This window comes from Canis lupus, chromosome 5, assembly GCF_048164855.1.
Source record: "Canis lupus baileyi chromosome 5, mCanLup2.hap1, whole genome shotgun sequence".
NCBI classification, from domain to species: domain Eukaryota; kingdom Metazoa; phylum Chordata; class Mammalia; order Carnivora; family Canidae; genus Canis; species Canis lupus.
The window spans coordinates 545,389-566,205 of NC_132842.1; the positions used below are offsets into that span (position 1 = coordinate 545,389).

General features: G+C 39.4%; 1 protein-coding gene across 8 annotated transcripts in view; it reads left to right on the plus strand.

Annotated features, from left to right (window-relative positions):
• The window catches only part of CCDC7 (coiled-coil domain containing 7), a 391,847-nt gene that overhangs the window by 219,052 nt on the left and 151,978 nt on the right, over positions 1-20,817 (plus strand). For all 8 annotated transcript variants that reach the window (XR_012030726.1, XM_072825155.1, XM_072825157.1 and 5 more), the window contains 2 exons: positions 2,370-2,480; positions 5,745-5,852. Coding sequence is in view for 7 of the 8 variants with exons in the window: in XM_072825155.1 (XP_072681256.1) it covers positions 2,370-2,480; positions 5,745-5,852 (219 nt within the window). In the remaining variant the exon portion in view is untranslated. The remainder of the gene's footprint in view (positions 1-2,369; positions 2,481-5,744; positions 5,853-20,817) is intronic.

Below are 20,817 nucleotides of genomic sequence, written 5' to 3' on the forward strand. Positions count from 1 at the left end.
AATTACTTAGATTAATACTTTTTCTTCAGTAGTTCCATTTCTTTGAGTTTCTTTCCATTTTATTTTTATTTTTTTTTCTTTCCATTTCATACTTGATTTTATTTCAATTTTTGGAATATGTCGAACATGAACCTACTTCTTTTTTTAATAATAAATTTATTTTTTATTGGTGTTCAATTTGCCAACATACAGGATAACACCCAGTGCTCATACCATCAAGTGCCCCCCTCAGTGCCCATCACCCATTCACCCCCACCCCCTGCCCTCCTCCCCTTCCACCATCCCTAGTTCATTTCCCAGAGTTAGGAGTCTTTATGTTCTGTCTCCCTTTCTGATATTTTCTACGCATTTCTTCTCCCTTCCCTTCTATTCCCTTTCACTATTATTTATATTTCCCAAATGAATGAAAACATATAATGTTTGTCCTTCTCCAATTGACTCATTTCACTCAGCATAATACCCTCCAGTTCCATCCACGTTGAAGCAAAAGGCGGGTATTGGAACAAATTATTTTAAGATTTGTGTGGAATCAGAAAAGACCCCGAATAGCCAGGGGAATTTTAAAAAAGACAACCATAGCTGGGGGCATCACAATGCCAGATTTCAGGTTGTACTACAAAGCTGTGGTCATCAAGACAGTGTGGTACTGGCACAAAAACAGACACATCGATCAATGGAACAGAATAGAGAATCCAGAAGTGGACCCTCAGCTTTATGGTCAACTAATATTCGATAAAGGAGGAAAGACTATCCACTGGAAGAAAGTCTCTTCAATAAATGGTGCTGGGAAAATTGGACATCCACATGCAGAAGAATGAAACTAGACCACTCTCTTGCACCATACACAAGATAAATTCAAAATGGATGAAAGATCGAAATGTGAGACAAGATTCCATCAAAATCCTAGAGGAGAACACAGGCAACACCCTTTATGAACTCGGCCACAGTAACTTCTTGCAAGATACATCCATGAAGGCAAAAGAAACAAAAGCAAAAATGAACTATTGGGACTTCATCAAGATAAGAAGCTTTTGCACAGCAAAGGATACAGTCAACAAAACTCAAAGTCAACCTACAGAATGGGAGAAGATATTTGCAAATGACATATCAGATAAAGGGCTAGTTTCCAAGATCTATAAAGAACTTATTAAACTCAACACCAAAGAAACAAACAATCCAATCATGAAATGGGCAAAAAACATGAACAGAAATCTCACAGAGAAAGACATAGACATGAACCTACTTCTAAAAGTAGAAAATAAGCAAAAAGGTATAGTTACAGATTACCATTCCTTCCCCAGTATTCCTCTCTCATCTTGTAAGTTATCAATTATATTTTTCTTTTCTTTTTTTTAAAGATTTTATTTATTCATGAGAGACACACACAGAGAGAGAAGCAGAGACATAGACAGAGAGAGAAGCAGGCTCCATGCAGGGAGCCCAATGTGGGACTCAATCCTGGGACTCTGGGATCACTCCCTGAGCCAAAGTCAGACACTCAACCACTGAGCCACCCAGGCATCCCCAATTATATTTTTTTCTTAACATACTTCCTGTGTTTTCTGTTTTAAAGCTAAGTATCTATTTTTTTATCTATCTTTTATTTATTTATTTGAGAGAGGGAGGGAGAAAATATGTGTGTATGTGAGGGAGGGGGGAGAAGGATGAGGAAGATGGAGAGAGAGAATCTGAAGCAGACTCCATGCTAGGTGCAGAGCCCAATGGGGGCTTGATCTCACAACCCTGGGATCATGACCTGAGTTGAAATCAAGAATCCAACATTTAACCAACTGAGCCACACAGGCACTTCTATTTTGTTTTCTGTTTTTAAAAAATTTCCCTTCTTTTTAAATTTTAAGGTAGAATGCAGATAATTCCCTTTTGATGTTTCTTTTCCCTCTTATCTCCTAGAAATCCTTCTAGGTCAATTTATAAAGATCTTTATTTACCACATGACTTATGAAAATTTATATCATGCCATAGTTCATAGGATATAACTTATTTTATTCATCGAGTCTTCTATACTTGAACATTTTATGTGGTTTTGAATATTTTGCGGTAGGAAATAATGTTATGGTTATAATGTACATATATATTTTCACTTTTTATATTAATACGCATTTACCTAAAGTATAAATAATGCAAAATTAGACTAATATAGCATATTTAATGCAAGAAATGTTTATGAATTAAGGAAGTAGCTTCAACACTTATGTCATCTTTTTCATGTCAGGCTTCATATAATAGTAATTTATTTATAACTGTTTATGTGAAAGAAAATGCTGTTATAGATGTTATAACTTTGAAACAGGAATTTCACAATAGATCTATTTTTCTATTTAGTGCTTTAAATGTATCTCTTTACGTAGCTCATAATAACATAACCGATGAAAATCCTGTGCTTGAGCATCAAGAGTCAATGTCAAAAACCCAACTGCAAGTAAAGAAACAAAAAATTGCTAACAGGGAAAGACTCACTAGTAAGTATAATAATTATACATATCAGAAGATTTTTTTGTAGTTCATAAATTTGTATAGAAAATTTACACTTTGATTTAAAATATCCTAATTGGAGAACAAAATCAAAGTATTCATAACTATTGTTGGTTTCTGGATGTATGACCATTTCATATCCATGGATCATGTGCTCAATATCCACTAAAGCCCAATAACAGACTAATAGTATCTTAAGTGGTATATGCCTTTCAGGCAGATGTTGGGTTCAGTAGCTCAACAGTCACCTCTGACTTGTGTCAGTGTTCTTCTGTCATAGACTCAAATTGGTAGAGAAGTTGCTGAGAACTGTAACTCAAAAGTCAAATGTGGATCAAAGGAACAAATCAGAGGGTGGCCCGAGAGGCCTGTTGGAGGAGCTGTAAGCCATTCTATTGGTTAGGACCCACTCAAAGGTAGAAACTTTTTTGGTAATCTAATAAATAGATGCCACTGAGATGCCTGCATGGGTAGTATGAAAGTGCTAGTAACTGAATAGGCCCACTAATTGCTGGGCCTCCCTTGTATTTGTCAGGCTAGAGAGGGAAAAAAGGAATCTTGACCCCATGGAGCTTGAAATGAGACAATGTACCCCTTTTCATTTGGCTCCCAAGTATTTCACTTGGTTATCAGATTCTAGTACCTTGTTTATCTTAATGGCTCAGCTACATTGCTGTATGAAGGTCATTAAAGTACTCAGTCCTTGTTGGGTAGTACTCTTGTCTGGGTCCAGTGGAGAATGTCATCAATATAGTGGAAGGTTAGTATTTGATCTGGAAACAGGGATTTTTTTCCAGGTTATGAGCTTATGGAAGGACATTAAAAGTATATTATAACCCATTCCGCATAAGGTAAACTGATGATCCTAATTACTTGTGTGAACATCAATGCCAGAAAGGGCTTTTGTGATATTAGTTGCTGCATACCTATTTCACTCAGCTTGGACAGTAAACCTCTGTGAAGGTCACAATTCCAAGTGACATCAGCATCTACTTCTGTACTATGGGGTTTAGTTGACAATAATCAATTGAGTCTCTAGGCACCTGAAGCCTTATACACAGACTGAAAGGACTTATGAATAGAGAAAAAAATGTCATGGAGAATTTTTATTTCATTAAGCTCACCAATGAAGGCAAATATTTTTTTGCTCCCCTCAGGTGGTTTTTTTGGGATGGCAAAGATGATAGGCACTGGTCGCCTGGTAGGTTTATAGTTTTCCATATGCCAAACTTAAATGCCCCAAAACACAGCAGCTGTCATTGGGTCTTAGGGATAAAAATGAGTGAGATGTATATAGAAAATACATCTATGCTATAATACATTCATTAATGGAAGCCATAACAATGGGGATTTTTAGTGGTCTGTAGGGATATACCCATAGTTGAGTTTGGATAAGGGTCCATTTTGGTGAGCTTAGACCCAAAGCAATTGAGTATTATCTATTTCCTCCTCATCCTAGTGTTAGTACCTGTAGAGATCACAATCATATGTATACCAATGTCTTAACACTCTTAGAAATGTAATTTTCATCCATCTTTCCCTTTAAAGTATGACCTCAGCATACATCCTCACGTCATGTTTTGGGGTATAGGGACCTTGAACCAACTCTAATTCTATTTTGTTTTGAAAGTTGAAAGACTGAGTAAAAGTAGGGGGTGGGAGGCAGGGAGGTTTCCTGTTATCTCAAGATTCACTGAGAAGTTCAGAAGAAAGAACACTTGTGTTAATCATGGATATCATTACCATTTGGCTTCTAGTGGGGCTACATGTTGGGTAACCTTTGGACCACTATCTAGTCATGAATTCTTGATGGTGAGTCCATTAATATCATCCTTGAGACTCCATTGTCAAGAAACCAGACCCAGAGATTTCCTTGATTGTTCAGAAGTGCGTTCCTGATTAACATTTTTTAGTCACTTCCCTCGTTAGGCAGACATTGTTATCTCATATTAGCTGGGATTTTTTTGAACTGAAGTTTGTCAGTTAAGATCCAGGTTGTCTTGTGAACCAATTGACATAACCTTATAAAGACACTTAATTGAGCTAGAAGCCAGCAAAGGCAGCACAAATGACCCTGTAAACCTAAGTCTAGTTAACAGTCTCATTACCTACCTACTCATTGTTCAACAAAAGGACCACAAGAATGGCTCATTAGGTATCTTGCAGGTGACTATAAAGGTGATCCAAACAACCTTTTTGGTATTAGCAAACTTAATGTGGTTTGGGTGGGCCAAACCTGAGAAAGGAGCTGATGAAGGAGTGTATTTAGTGTTCATGTTATTGCCTCCCCTCCTCCTTTCTTGTCTTCATTGGGCAAGTGGCCACCATGAGTGCACTCTGAATAAGTGGGTCTGTTGTAATGAATCCCCTCACCAAGTTTCACAGGTTACTTCCTTAATGATGAAGGTAAACTACCCCATATTATATGGTGACCTCAACTCAGAATTGCAAAACAATTCTGAAGTTTTTGTATACTTGTTCATTAAAAATGAGTCTCAGAAATTTACTACATCATAGGCTGTTGTTCATCAATGCTAGGGACATTCCAAGCACTAACAATAACTATTCAGTGGAATCCAGCAAGCATGGTCTACAATGACTTTGGAAAAAATTACTTTTTTTCTGATTTGTCATTTTTCATTTTATAAAGATAAATATCCATTTTAAAATTTCCTTTTTTTCTTTCCTAAGAGAATTCACTAGATATCTTCTCTAACAGTTTTTATTCCACTTAACATTATATCCTAGAAATTCTTCCCAATTTGATGGGATCTTTTTTCATTCCCTTTATGGTTGCACATACAGTTGTTTGGACCATACTATATACTATAATCGATATTACCATAGTTTATAGTATATAGTTTATTAAACTAATCTCCTATGTTTGCACTCTTATGTAGTTTTGAGTATTTTGCAATAACAAATATGCTGTAATGAATAATCTTGTGTGTATATATTTTCATTGCTTGGTCTATAATTATGTTTTAACTTAAAGTATTAAGAAAACAAAAGACTAAATTGAAACATTTGAGAACTATGAATATTAACAAAATAATGAAACAGTTTCAATACATATCCATTAAAATTCTTCTCACCATTTTTATATTGGATCTAGAATTATGATAATTTACTTAAAACTTTTTAAAAATGAGAGAAAACATTGCTGTACATTTGTCAATATTTTGGAAGCATGGAATCTCACAATGTATTTGTTTTTCCATTTATTGGACTAAATGCCTCTTTTTATGTAGCTCACAATAAAGTACCTGAAAATGTTGTGACTGAGCCTCAAGATTCAATATCAAACACCCAACTGCAAGTAAAGAAACAAGGAGCTTCTAAAGGGGAAAGAGTCAGTAGTAAGTATAGTAATTACAGATAACTTTGAATAAAACTCATTTGGAAGATCATTTTTCTTTGATTCATGAATATGTATTTGAGCATATAATTTACAGATATCATCCTTGACCCAAAGTGTAAGTACCCTAAGATAACTAGAGAACAAAGCAGAAGAATTCATACTATTTGGTTGGTATTTCTTGTTCCATGGTTATTTAATGGTTATAGAGCAATTACTCAGTATCCCACCAAGGCCTTGTAACTGTCTCTGAAAGAATGTGTACCTTTCATCTGACTCCTAGAGATATAGGTTTAAAAGCCCAAAGGGTTGCTTCTGACCTGTGTCAGTGGCCTTCTGCTGTACCTTGTTTTAGTGAATAATGCTGCTAAGTTCTGTAATTCAAGAGCCGATAAAGATTAGAGGGGCTCTGTGGAAGAGCATCCTGGTGGCCTATTGGAGAGCCTCTGAGGCATCCTCTTGGTCATAACCCCACTGAAAGGAAGTGACCTTTCTACTTACCCTACAGATAGGCACCATACATATCCTACATGGGGAATATGGGAGCATAAGTAACTGAATTGTCCAATCAGTTGCTGAGTTTTCACTTGTTGAAGTAGAGTGGACCAAGTCTGGGCACTCTTCTCTGAAATGAGATATTATGCCCCTTACAGAGCATGCTGAGGAATTTTGTTAGGGTTCCTGGTAACTGTATCTTGCCTGTAATAAACTCCCCACTGAGTTGCTATGTGTGGGTCTGCAGGGCAACCAGTATTTGTTTAGTGGTACCCATGTTGGTCAGTATAATCAATAGAGTAGATGTCTGTTGCTTTCTATGAGAGTGGGACTTTTTCATTTCAACACTTTTGTGTTGATGATAGATATTCAGAGAATTTTCCAGTACTGTAGTACAACAGTGGTGTATGGCAACCCAATCCACAAAATGACATACTGATCATGATCATGTACAATAAAGGGATGCTGAAAAGGACATTCAAAATATTGATTGCCACATCCCAAGTTCCCTCAGGTTTGGACAGACTGTAACACTGTCACAATGTCAAATACCATAGGTGTAAGGACTGTACTACAACATTAAGCTGCGTAGATCAGTTGAGTGTCTATACACCTGAAATTGTGAGCACGGATTGACTGAATTACTTAATAGGTAAATAGTCTCATGGAGAACTTTCAATTCATTCAGCCAAGTAATTAGGGCAGCTATACATTTTTCCCCCCAGGCAAGTGTTTTGGGAAACAAAAATGCTAGACACTGGTAATTGGATAGGTTCAGTCTTCCACATGTCAACATAAATGGAATTAACTGAAGAAATTCCTATCAGGGCTGAGGAATTAGTACAAGTGGAGGTTCACACTGACAACTCATCTATGCTAATAATATAATAATATATATATACTAATGGGGCTATAACAATGGAAGTTGGCAGTGATCTAAAGGGAAATATCTACACAGTTGGATCTGGGTAAGGGTCACATTGGTAATGGCCTCGGACCTAATGAGATCCCTATCCAGATCCCTTACCCTTACCCAATGAACATTATGTATTTTCCCCTCCTCTTCATATCAGGAGTTGTGAAGATCACAGTCATATAGCACTAAATCCAAAGGCCCAAGAAACACAATTCTTTCCCACCTCCCCATTAAATTCTGACCAAAGTAAAGGTCTCTATCTTTCTACTGAGGACCCCCTTGTGAAACTCTAATTTGATCCAGCAGGTGTCTTGGCCAATGAATCAGTCTAAAGAGAAGAAATTTTGTTCCCCCCTCAGAACTTAAAAGCTTATGTAAACAACAAAACATGCTCTCCTAGAGTACCCCACATGGTTTGCTAGCACCATCCAAAACATACTGGTCTGACCGCCTATGTGTCTCAGGTAGCTCTCAGGTTCTTGGCAATGATCTTGTAGCACCCCACTACCCCACCCCAGAATGTCCCACAGATTCACTAGCATATTCCAAAGTATGCCTTCCATAAAGGTATTGGACTTAATTTACTCTGCTTGCTGCTCGGTTTGTCAGAGATGCCAGTTTTTGAGTTGGTCAATTAAAATAACAAGCCAAAATGAAAGTAATAATTAAGCCTTAATTCACTTAATGCAATGGTATAATCAAGAATCTAAACAGGAAATGACCTAACTACACCAATGTTCCATTTTTCCTCTTGGAGCAGCAGTGGATGAGGGTTAGATGTATCAGTGCAAACTGGCATGAGATATAGGGGAGGATCATCTCACAGCTGAAGGATCCCCGAAGAAAAGTTTCCTGCTATTTTATGGACCCTATGTTCTTGGGAGGTAGTGGTGGCAGGGCTAGGATTAGAAAAGTCCTGACTACTAAAGTAAAACATAAAATTTCTTCAAGTGCCCAGCAGGGAGGTGGGCTAGGCAGATGCAGTGCCTAACAATACTTCAGTGAAGGCCCTCCTCCCTGCCACTATAAGGAAGCCTCCAACTGAAAGCAACTGGAGTAAGAATGTGCTATGGGCAAGAGCTTCAGGGAAGAGGGTGTTGAGACTATGATTGGTTGTGTATCAAGTCTTTGTGGGTTGGAAGCTTCTTTCCCCCATGCTAAGTACCAGGTAATGCCTTTATAATTGTCTATGTTTGTGTCTGAAACATCATACATAAGATCTCACCTAGAGTCAGGTTCCTTAGATATATTCACATACATGTACACATTCATAACACTTCTATGCCTACATATGTATACATGTGCATGTAAACATGCATAGACATATGTAGAATTCATAGTAAATCTTGGAATCCTTCAATACTAGTCTATCCCCTCAGGGCCTTATCTTGCCTTCATTTCATATGTGTGTCCTTTCTTCCACTGTGTAAATCTTGACCCTGAATAACATAATACATTTCCCATTTGCTTCATTTTATTATGCTTCCAAAATTGTTTTGGAATTGCTTAGCAAATGGAAAAATAAGCCTACCGAGGCTCAGGTCATCCCAGAGTCCTGGGATCGAGCCTGGCGTGGAGCCCCCTGCTTGGCAGGGAGCCCTCTGTCCACTCCTTCTCTCCCTGCTTGTTCTCTCTCTCTCAAAAAATAAATCAAATCTTTTAAGAAAAGAAAAATAAGCCTACTAAAAATATTCTGTCATGTGTTTACACATGTCATGTGTTTATACTCTCTCCTCCATGCTCTTATTTGTGAATGAGGTTCCATGTCAAATATTATATTGATGAGTTGTTTGCATTAATGCTTTTTTCTTTATTATTTAGTAAGTTTATTTCCTTTTTTTAATTTAAATTCAATTAGCCAACATATAGTACATCATTAGTCTCAGATGCAGTGTTCAACAATTTATCAGTTGCATATAACACCCAGTGCTCATCACATCATGTGCCTCCTTAATGTCCATTACCCAATTATTTCATCCCTTCACCTACCTCCCCTCCAGCAACCCTCAGTTTATTTCTTATAGTTAGGAGTCTTTCAGGATCCCTGGGTGGTACAGCGGTTTAGCGCCTGCCTTTGGCCCAGGGCGCAATCCTGGAGGCCCGGGATCGAATCCCACATTGGGCTCTCGGTGCATGGAGCCTGCTTTTCCCTCTGCCTATGTCTCTGCCTCTCTCTCTCTCTCTCTCTCTCTCTCTGTGACTATCATAAATAAAATTTAAAAAAATTTTAAAAAAAGAGTCTTTCATGGTTTTTCTCCTGGTCTGATGACTTCCCATTCAGTTTTTTCTCCCTTCCCTTTATGATCCTCTATGCTGTTTCCTATATTCCACATAGAATTGAAACCATGTGATAATTGTGTTTCTCTGATTGACTTATTTCAGTCAGCATAATGCCCGTTAGTTCCATCCATGCTGATGTAAATGGTAAATATTCATCCTTTTTGATGGCTGAGTAATATTCCATCATGTGTGTGTACACACACATACAGATATATACAAGATATATATCAAATCTTTATCCATTCATCTGATAATGGACATCTCGACTCTTTCCACAGCTTGGCTGTGTGGCCATTGCTCCTATGAACATTGGGGTGCAGGTGCCCCTTTGGATCACTACTTTTGTAGTATATTCTTTGGGGTAAATAACTAGTAGTGCAATTCCTGAGTCATAGGGTAACTATATTTTTAACTTCTCGAGGAACCTCCATACTGTTCTCCAGAGTGGCTGCACCAGTTTGCACTTCCACCAACAGTGCACAATGGTTCCCCTCTCCCACATCCTTGCCAATATCTGTCATTTCCTGACTTGTTAATTAGCCATTTTGACTGGTGTAAGGTGGTATCCTTTTTTAAAAAAAATTTATTTATTCATAAGAAGCACACAAGAGAGCAGAGACATAGGCAGAGGGAGAAGTAGGACCCCAATGGGGAGCTTGATGCAGGACTCAATACCAGGACCCCAGGATCACACCCTGAGCTGAAGGCAGATGCTCAACCACTGAGCCACCTAGACATCCAGGTATAAGGTGGTACCTTATTGTGGTTTTGATTTACATTTCCCCAATGATGAGCATTTTTTTTCATGTGTCTGTTGGCCAGTTATATGTCTTCTTTAGAGAAATGTCTGTTCATGTCTTTTCTCCATTTCTTCACTGGATTATTTGTTCTTAGAGTGTTGAGTTTCTTCTTTATAGATCTTGGATACTAGCCCTTTATCTGATAAGACATTTGAAAATATCTTCTGCCATTATGTAGGTTGCCTTTAGTTTTGGTTGGTTGTTCCCTTTGCTGTGCAGAAGCTTTCTATCTTGATGAGGTCCCAATAGTTCATTTTTGCTTTTGTTTCCCTTGCCTTTGGAGACGTGTCTAGCAAGAAGTTGTTGCAGTTGAGGTCAAAGAGGTTGTTGCCTGTGTTCTCCTCTAGAATTTTGATGGATTCCTATCTCACATTTAGGTCTTTTATCCATTATTTTTATCTTTGTGTATGGTATAAGGAAGTGGTCCAGTTTCATTCTTCTACAATGTGGCTGTCCAATTTTCCTAGCACCATTAATTGCGGAGACTGTCCTTTTTCATTGGATATTCTTTCCTGCTTTGTTGAAGATTAGTTAAAACCATAGAGTTAAGGATCCATTTCTGTGTTCTCTATTGTGTTCCATTGATCTATGTGTCTGTCTTTCTGCCATACTGTTACCATACTGTCTTGATGATGACAGCTTTGTAATATAGCTTGAAGTCTGGCATTGTGATACCACCAGTTTTTATTTTCTTCATCAAAAGGGAAAATTATAGACCAATATCCCAAAATTCTCATCAAAATATTAGCCAGTAGTATCCAACAGTACATTAAAAGGATTATTCAGTATGCCCAAGTGGGATTTATTCCTGGGATGCAAGGGTGGTTCAACATTCTCAAATCAATCAATGTGATATGTCACATTAATGAATGGAAGGACAAGAATCGTATGATCCTCTCAACTGATGCAGAAAAAGTATTTGACACATACAGTATCCTTCCTTTTTTTAAGGTTTTATTTATTTATTCATGAGAGACAGGGAGAGAGAGAGAGACAGACAGAGAGACAGACAGAGAGAGAGAGAGAGAGAAGCAGGCAGAGACATAGGCAGAGGGAGAAGCAGGATCCATGCAGGAGCCCAATACTGGACTGGATCCCGGGACTCCAGGATCATGCCCTGAGCCAAAGGCAGATGCTCAACAGCTAAGCCACCTAGGCGTCCCATCCTTTTTTGATTAAAACTCCCCACAGTGTAGGGATGGAGGGAACACACCTCAATATTATAAATTAGGTTCATTTCTTTAAGTTTGCTTTCAGGGATCCCTGGGTGGTGCAGCGGTTTGGCGCCTGCCTTTGGCCCAGGGCGCGATCCTGGAGACCCGGGATCCAATCCCACGTTGGGCTCCCGGTGCATGGAGCCTGCTTCTCCCTCTGCCTATGTCTCTGCCTCTCTCTCTCTCTCTGTGACTATCATAAATTTAAAAATAAAATAAAATAAAATAATAATAAGTTTGCTTTCAGATGTAGTTCCTCTTTTGTGAGTTAATTTTATTTTTTAATTTTAACTGGAACCTGCTTCCAAAAGAAAACCAAATACATAAAGAGATATACTTAGAACAGAACCATTTTATCCCCAGTCTTCTCCCTTTCATCTTGTAGGTAACCAATTACATTGTTTTCTAATATCTCACTTGCATTCATTGTATAAAAGGTAAGTCTCTAATTCATTTTCTCTCTTTTTCTTATTTTATTTGCCCTTCTTCCTTACCTAAAAGGTACCATACAACAAGCCCCTCTTCTTTTTTCACCTAATATTATCTTCTGGAAACCCCTCCAAGTCAGCTTAGAGAAACCATTTTCATTCCTTTTACATTTCTATGTACAGCTTTTTGTACCACATTATTTACCATAATTTACATAATTTATGCCATATATATTAGCTTATTCATTCAGTCTCTCATGTTTCTACATTAATGTACAATTACAAATAATGCTGTAATTAATAAATTGTACATATGCATTTTCATTCGTTGGTCTGTGAAATCTATATGATTTCTAAAGTAGTAGCCAAAGAGAAACAGACCAATATAAATTATCTATGATGACTAGAAATGTTAATGAAGTAATGAGAGAGATTCAACATACATGTGTTAAAACTCTTCTCACAATAATCTTGTCAGATCTAGAATTTTGATAATTTAGTTATAGCTCTATAAAAATGAGAATGTTGCTGTATACTTGTTATAAATTTGAATTATAGAGATTTCATAATATAACCATTTTTCATTTAGTGGACTCAATATTTTCCTATGTAGCTCCTGATAAAGTACCAGATGAAAATCTCATGCTTAAGCACCTTGAATCAATGTTACAAACCCAAATATAAGTAAAATGGCAAAGAATTTCTAAAGAGAAAGACTATACTAGTAAGGATAATAATTGTTATCTTAAATTATTTTTAATTGCATCCAAAGACTTTTTTGATTCACAAATCTATATAGAAGTTTTACACTTTTATCTAAAGTATAAATGCCTTTAAAAAATGAAAGCAAAAGCTAAAGTAATCATAATTTTCAGTTAATTTTTCTAGCTGTAATACTGTTTCCAAGCCATGACTCATGCATTAAGTATCCACCAAAACCAATAACAGGCCAATAATTCTTTCAAAGGGTGTGTAACTTTCAGTCAGCTCCAGTTGGTTATGAGTTCAAAAGCCTGATAATCCACTGTCTGTATAGTTGCCTTTTTCCAAAGACTCCCAACTGATAAAAAGTTGCTGAGACCTGTAACTTAAATGCACTCATAGAGGCCTAGAAGGCATGTTATAACTTCCAGAGCATGTTGTTGGTTGAAATCCACCAGATTCACTCAAATGTAGAGGCCTTTTTGGTAACTCAATAGATAATTGCAATCAGGATCCCACAGAGGAGAATGTGACAGTGCCAGTCAGAATAGTCCCACAGATTTCCAAGTCTCTTTTGTATATGTTGGGAGGACAAGGATTTGGCAGTTGTCTCCTAAAACGAAACATATTGCCCCTTTCCAGGGATTTAACTTGTTCTATGTCCATTTTAATGACTCAGCTGTGTTGCTGAAAGTGGGTCAACACAACATCTAGTCCTTGTTGGGTAGTGCCTTTGACTAGGATGCCTTTGGCTATTGATGACTAGAAGGATGTCATCAATATTGTAGAAGGATAGTGTTCTATCTAGAAATGGGACTTTTTCCAGCTCATAGCCTTGTGGAATGGGATTAAAGGTCTACTGCAACCTATTACATATAAGGCAAACTGATTCTGATCATCTGTATGGATGGGGATGCTATGAAGCAGTAACTTCTATGGCAGTTGCAATATCAAGTAACACCAGTGTCCTAGGTTGTTCCATAGTTAAGCTACCTATAATTAATTGACTAAGCACCCAAGGCTGTATGCACAGGATGACTTAATTCATGAATAATGAAATAGTCTTATGGAGATCTTTGACTTAGTTAAACTCAGCAGTGGGGATATAAATTTTTTTCACCCCTGTGAAGTTGGTTTTGGAGGCAAATCTCTAGATATTGGGAGTCTGGTAGGTTTACAGTCTTCCATATGCCCCACTAATGACCCCAAATGCAGCAATACTCATTAAAACTTGAGGCTGATCCATGTTGGAGTTCACATAGAAAATATATCCATGTTAATAATATATTTAGTAGTGCGGGTTATAAAAATGGAGGCTTACCAGCCCCAAAGAGACATCCATTGTCAGGTGTCAGGGTCAGATAGCATTATTTCCCTCTTATCCTGTGTCAGAATTGTGACAATCATAGTAACTCATAAACTAGAATCCAAATGTCCCAACTTATGCAATTTCTCCTCATCACCTCTTTAAACTCAAAACCATACATCCTCAAATGCCAGTGGAGATAGAGAGACCTTAACCTGCCCCCAGTCTTACTTATTTTTGAAAGCCAAGAACTCCAGGTAAATTAGGTAGAGTTCTCTGATTCATGTTAATATCACTGGAAGGAGGCAGAAGGAATAGGTCTCATATTAGTAATAAATGTCATCATCATTTTGATTCTTTGTAGGGTTTTAACTCATTATCCTGAGACCAAGACCTGAGCTGAGATCAAGAGTCAGATGCTTAACTGACTGAGCCACCAACTGTCCCTATCATTTTGATTCTTATGGGGCTGTGCTTTAGCCTGCTATGGCTCACTACCCCCTGGCCAGAAGATTCTTAGTGGAAAATCCATCCATTTTCTCCTTGAGATTCCATTGTTGAGTAACTACATAATATTTTCAGGGGCAGGGAACTCATCATGGGAGGGCTAAACTTTTCAGAAACCAAATGGCAGCCAATAGAAGGAGAGTGTCTTGATTATCTGTGTCTTTTTCACCCTGTCCCCCTGTCCTCTTTGGGCAAAGTGGCTGCTTTCAGGGACTTTAGAACCGGTGTATCTTAAAAGCCATCTATGAAAAGCCCACAGCAAATATCATTCTCAATGGGGAAGCACTGGGAGCCTTTCCCCTAAGATCAGGAACAAGACAGGGATGTCCACTCTCACCACTGCTGTTCAACATAGTACTGGAAGTCCTAGCCTCAGCAATCAGACAACAAAAAGACATTAAAGGCATTCAAACTGGCAAAGAAGAAGTCAAACTCTCCCTCTTCGCTGATGACATGATACTCTACATAGAAAACCCAAAAGTCTCCACCCCAAGATTGCTAGAACTCATACAGCAATTCGGTAGCGTGGCAGGATACAAAATCAATGCCCAGAAATCAGTGGCATTTCTATACACTAACAATGAAACTGAAGAAAGAGAAATTAAGGAGTCAATCCCATTTACAATTGCACCCAAAAGCATAAGATACCTAGGAATAAACCTAACCAAAGATGTAAAGGATCTATACCCTCAAAACTATAGAACACTTCTGAAAGAAATTGAGGAAGACACAAAGAGATGGAAAAATATTCCATGCTCATGGATTGGCAGAATTAATATTGTGAAAATGTCAATGTTACCCAGGGCAATATACACGTTTAATGCAATCCCTATCAAAATACCGTGGACTTTCTTCAGAGAGTTAGAACAAATTATTTTAAGATTTGTGTGGAATCAGAAAAGACCCCGAATAGCCAGGGGAATTTTAAAAAAGAAAACCATATCTGGGGGCATCACAATGCCAGATTTCAGGTTGTACTACAAAGCTGTGGTCATCAAGACAGTGTGGTACTGGCACAAAAACAGACACATAGATCAGTGGAACAGAATAGAGAACCCAGAAGTGGACCCTGAACTTTATGGTGAACTAATATTCGATAAAGGAGGAAAGACTATCCATTGGAAGAAAGACAGTCTCTTCAATAAATGGTGCTGGGAAAATTGGACATCCACATGCAGAAGAATGAAACTAGACCACTCTCTTGCACCATACACAAAGATAAACTCAAAATGGATGAAAGAACTGAATGTGAGACAAGATTCCATCAAAATCCTAGAGGGAGGAGGAGCAAGATGGCGGAGGAGTAGGGTCTCCAAATCACCTGTCTCCACCAAACTACCTAGAAAACCTTCAAATTATCCTGAAAATCTATGAATTCGGCCTGAGATTCAAAGAGAGACCAGCTGGAATGCTACAGTGAGAAGAGTTCGCGCATCTAGCAAGGTAGGAAGACGGGGAAAAAGAAATAAAGGAACAAAGGCCTCCGAGGGGGAGGGGCCCCGCGAGGAGCCGGGCTGAGGCCGGGGTGAGTGTCCCCAGGACAGGAGAGCCCCGACCCGGAGACGCAGGAGCTGCACCGACCTTCCCGGGCGGAAAGGGGCTCGTGGGGAGTTGGAGCAGGACCAGGAGGGCGAGGAGGCCCTCGGGCTCCCGGGGACAGTAACAGAGCAACTGCGCGCCCAGGAGAGTGCGCCGAGCTCCCTAAGGGCTGCAGCGCGCACGGCGGGACCCGGCGGGACCCGGAGCAGCTGAAGGGGCTCGGGCGGCGGCTCCGCGGAGGGGGCTGCGCGGCCCCGGGAGCAGCTCGGAGGGGCTCGGGCAGAGGAAGAGGCTCCGTGCGGAGGGGGCTGCGCGGTTCCAGGAGCAGCTCGGAGGGGCTCGGGCGGCAGCTCCGCGGAGGGGGCTGCGCGGCCCGGGAGCGCGAATCCACCAGCGCAGGCTCCGGAGCACAGGGCGCCGGGACACAGCCCAGGATCCCGCCTCCCCCGGGACAGGCAGAGGCCGGGAGGGCCCAGGACAGCAAGGACGCTCCTGCCCCAGCTGAGCACATCAGCGGCCCCGCCCCGGAGCCTCCAGGCCCTGCAGACGGAGTTCCTGCCGGAGCTGAATCCAGGTTTCCAGAGCTGCCCCGCCACTGGGGCTGTTCCTCCTGCGGCCTCACTGGGTAAACAACCCCCACCGAGCCCTGCACCAGGCAGGGGCACAGCAGCTCCCCCAACTGCTAACACCTGAAAATCAGCACAACAGGCCCCTCCCCCAGAACACCAGCTAGACGGACAACTTCCAGGAGAAGCCAAGGGACTTAAAGAACACAGAATCAGAAGATACTCCCCGGTGGTTCTTTTTTTGTTTGTTTGTTTTTGTTTTTGTTTTTGTTTTTGTTTTGTTTTGCTTTTTGATTTGTTTCCTTCCCCCACCCCCTTTTTTTTTCTCCTTTCTTTTTCTTTCTCTTTTTCTTCCCTTTTTTTTTTTTTTCTTTTTCTTCCCTTTTTTTTTTTTTCCTCTTTCTCTTTTCTTTCCTTCTTTCTCTCCTCTCTTTTTCTCTTTTTCCCAATACAACTTGCTTTTGGCCACTCTGCACTGAGCAAAATGACTAGAAGGAAAACCTCACCTCAAAAGAAAGAATCAGAAACAGTCCTCTCTCCCACAGAGTTACAAAATCTGGATTACAATTCAATGTCAGAAAGCCAATTCAGAAGCACTATTATACAGCTACTGGTGGCTCTAGAAAAAAGTATAAAGGACTCAAGGGACTTCATGACTGCAGAATTTAGAGCTAATCAGGCAGAAATTAAAAACCAATTGAATGAGATGCAATCCAAACTAGAAGTCCTAACGACGAGGGTTAACGAGGTGGAAGAACGAGTGAGTGACCTAGAAGACAAGTTGACAGCAAAGAGGGAAACTGAGGAAAAAAGAGACAAACAATTAAAAGATCATGAAGATAGATTAAGGGAAATAAACGACAGCCTGAGGAAGAAAAACCTACGTTTAATTGGGGTTCCCGAGGGCGCCGAAAGGGACAGAGGGCCAGAATATGTATTTGAACAAATTCTAGCTGAAAACTTTCCTAATCTGGGAAGGGAAACAGGCATTCAGATCCAGGAAATAGAGAGATCCCCCCCTAAAATCAATAAAAACCGTTCAACACCTCGACATTTAATTGTGAAGCTTGCAAATTCCAAAGATAAGGAGAAGATCCTTAAAGCAGCAAGAGACAAGAAATCCCTGACTTTTATGGGGAGGAGTATTAGGGTAACAGCAGACCTCTCCACAGAGACCTGGCAGGCCAGAAAGGGCTGGCAGGATATATTCAAGGTCCTAAATGAAAAGAACATGCAACCAAGAATACTTTATCCAGCAAGGCTCTCATTCAAAATGGAAGGAGAGATAAAGAGCTTCCAAGACAGGCAGCAACTAAAAGAATATGTGACCTCCAAACCAGCTCTGCAAGAAATTTTAAGGGGGACTCTTAAAATTCCCCTTTAAGAAGAAGTTCAGTGGAACAGTCCACAAAAACAAAGACTGAATAGATATCATGATGACACTAAACTCATATCTCTCAATAGTAACTCTGAATGTGAACGGGCTTAATGACCCCATCAAAAGGCGCAGGGTTTCAGACTGGATAAAAAAGCAGGACCCATCTATTTGCTGTCTACAAGAGACTCATTTTAGACAGAAGGACACCTACAGCCTGAAAATAAAAGGTTGGAGAACCATTTACCATTCGAATGGTCCTCAAAAGAAAGCAGGGGTAGCCATCCTTATATCAGATAAACTAAAATTTACCCCAAAGACTGTAGTGAGAGATGAAGAGGGACACTATATCATACTTAAAGGATCTATTCAACAAGAGGACTTAACAATCCTCAATATATATGCTCCAAATGTGGGAGCTGCCAAATATATAAATCAATTATTAACCAAAGTGAAGAAATACTTAGATAATAATACACTTATACTTGGTGACTTCAATCTAGCTCTTTCTATACTCGATAGGTCTTCTAAGCACAACATCTCCAAAGAAACGAGAGCTTTAAATGATACACTGGACCAGATGGATTTCACAGATATCTACAGAACTTTACATCCAAACTCAACTGAATACACATTCTTCTCAAGCGCACATGGAACTTTCTCCAGAATAGACCACATATTGGGTCACAAATCGGGTCTGAACCGATACCAAAAGATTGGGATTGTCCCCTGCATATTCTCGGACCATAATGCCTTGAAATTAGAACTAAATCACAACAAGAAGTTTGGAAGGACCTCAAACACATGGAGGTTAAGGACCATCCTGCTAAAAGATAAAAGGGTCAACCAGGAAATTAAGGAAGAATTAAAAAGATTCATGGAAACTAATGAGAATGAAGATACAACCGTTCAAAATCTTTGGGATGCAGCAAAAGCAGTCCTAAGGGGGAAATACATCGCAATACAAGCATCCATTCAAAAACTGGAAAGAACTCAAATACAAAAGCTAACCTTACACATAAAGGAGCTAGAGAAAAAACAGCAAATAGATCCTACACCCAAGAGAAGAAGGGAGCTAATAAAGATTCGAGCAGAACTCAACGAAATCGAGACCAGAAGAACTGTGGAACAGATCAACAAAACCAGGAGTTGGTTCTTTGAAAGAATTAATAAGATAGATAAACCATTAGCCAGCCTTATTAAAAAGAAGAGAGAGAAGACTCAAATTAATAAAATCATGAATGAGAAAGGAGAGATCACTACCAACACCAAGGAAATACAAACGATTTTAAAAACATATTATGAACAGCTATACGCCAATAAATTAGGCAATCTAGAAGAAATGGACGCATTCCTGGAAAGCCACAAACTACCAAAACTGGAACAGGAAGAAATAGAAAACCTGAACAGGCCAATAACCAGGGAGGAAATTGAAGCAGTCATCAAAAACCTCCCAAAACACAAGAGTCCAGGGCCAGATGGCTTCCCAGGAGAATTTTATCAAACGTTTAAAGAAGAAATCATACCTATTCTCCTAAAGCTGTTTGGAAAGATAGAAAGAGATGGAGTACTTCCAAATTCGTTCTATGAGGCCAGCATCACCTTAATTCCAAAGCCAGACAAAGACCCCGCCAAAAAGGAGAATTACAGACCAATATCCCTGATGAACATGGATGCAAAAATTCTCAACAAGATACTGGCCAATAGGATCCAACAATACATTAAGAAAATTATTCACCATGACCAAGTAGGATTTATCCCTGGGACACAAGGCTGGTTCAACACCCGTAAAACAATCAATGTGATTCATCATATCAGCAAGAGAAAAACCAAGAACCATATGATCCTCTCATTGGATGCAGAGAAAGCATTTGACAAAATACAGCATCCATTCCTGATCAAAACTCTTCAGAGTGTAGGGATAGAGGGAACATTCCTCGACATCTTAAAAGCCATCTATGAAAAGCCCACAGCAAATATCATTCTCAATGGGGAAGCACTGGGAGCCTTTCCCCTAAGATCAGGAACAAGACAGGGATGTCCACTCTCACCACTGCTGTTCAACATAGTACTGGAAGTCCTAGCCTCAGCAATCAGACAACAAAAAGACATTAAAGGCATTCAAATTGGCAAAGAAGAAGTCAAACTCTCCCTCTTCGCCGATGACATGATACTCTACATAGAAAACCCAAAAGTCTCCACCCCAAGATTGCTAGAACTCATACAGCAATTCGGTAGCGTGGCAGGATACAAAATCAATGCCCAGAAATCAGTGGCATTTCTATACACTAACAATGAAACTGAAGAAAGAGAAATTAAGGAGTCAATCCCATTTACAATTGCACCCAAAAGCATAAGATACCTAGGAATAAACCTAACCAAAGATGTAAAGGATCTATACCCTCAAAACTATAGAACACTTCTGAAAGAAATTGAGGAAGACACAAAGAGATGGAAAAATATTCCATGCTCATGGATTGGCAGAATTAATATTGTGAAAATGTCAATGTTACCCAGGGCAATATACACGTTTAATGCAATCCCTATCAAAATACCGTGGACTTTCTTCAGAGAGTTAGAACAAATTATTTTAAGATTTGTGTGGAATCAGAAAAGACCCCGAATAGCCAGGGGAATTTTAAAAAAGAAAACCATATCTGGGGGCATCACAATGCCAGATTTCAGGTTGTACTACAAAGCTGTGGTCATCAAGACAGTGTGGTACTGGCACAAAAACAGACACATAGATCAGTGGAACAGAATAGAGAACCCAGAAGTGGACCCTGAACTTTATGGTGAACTAATATTCGATAAAGGAGGAAAGACTATCCATTGGAA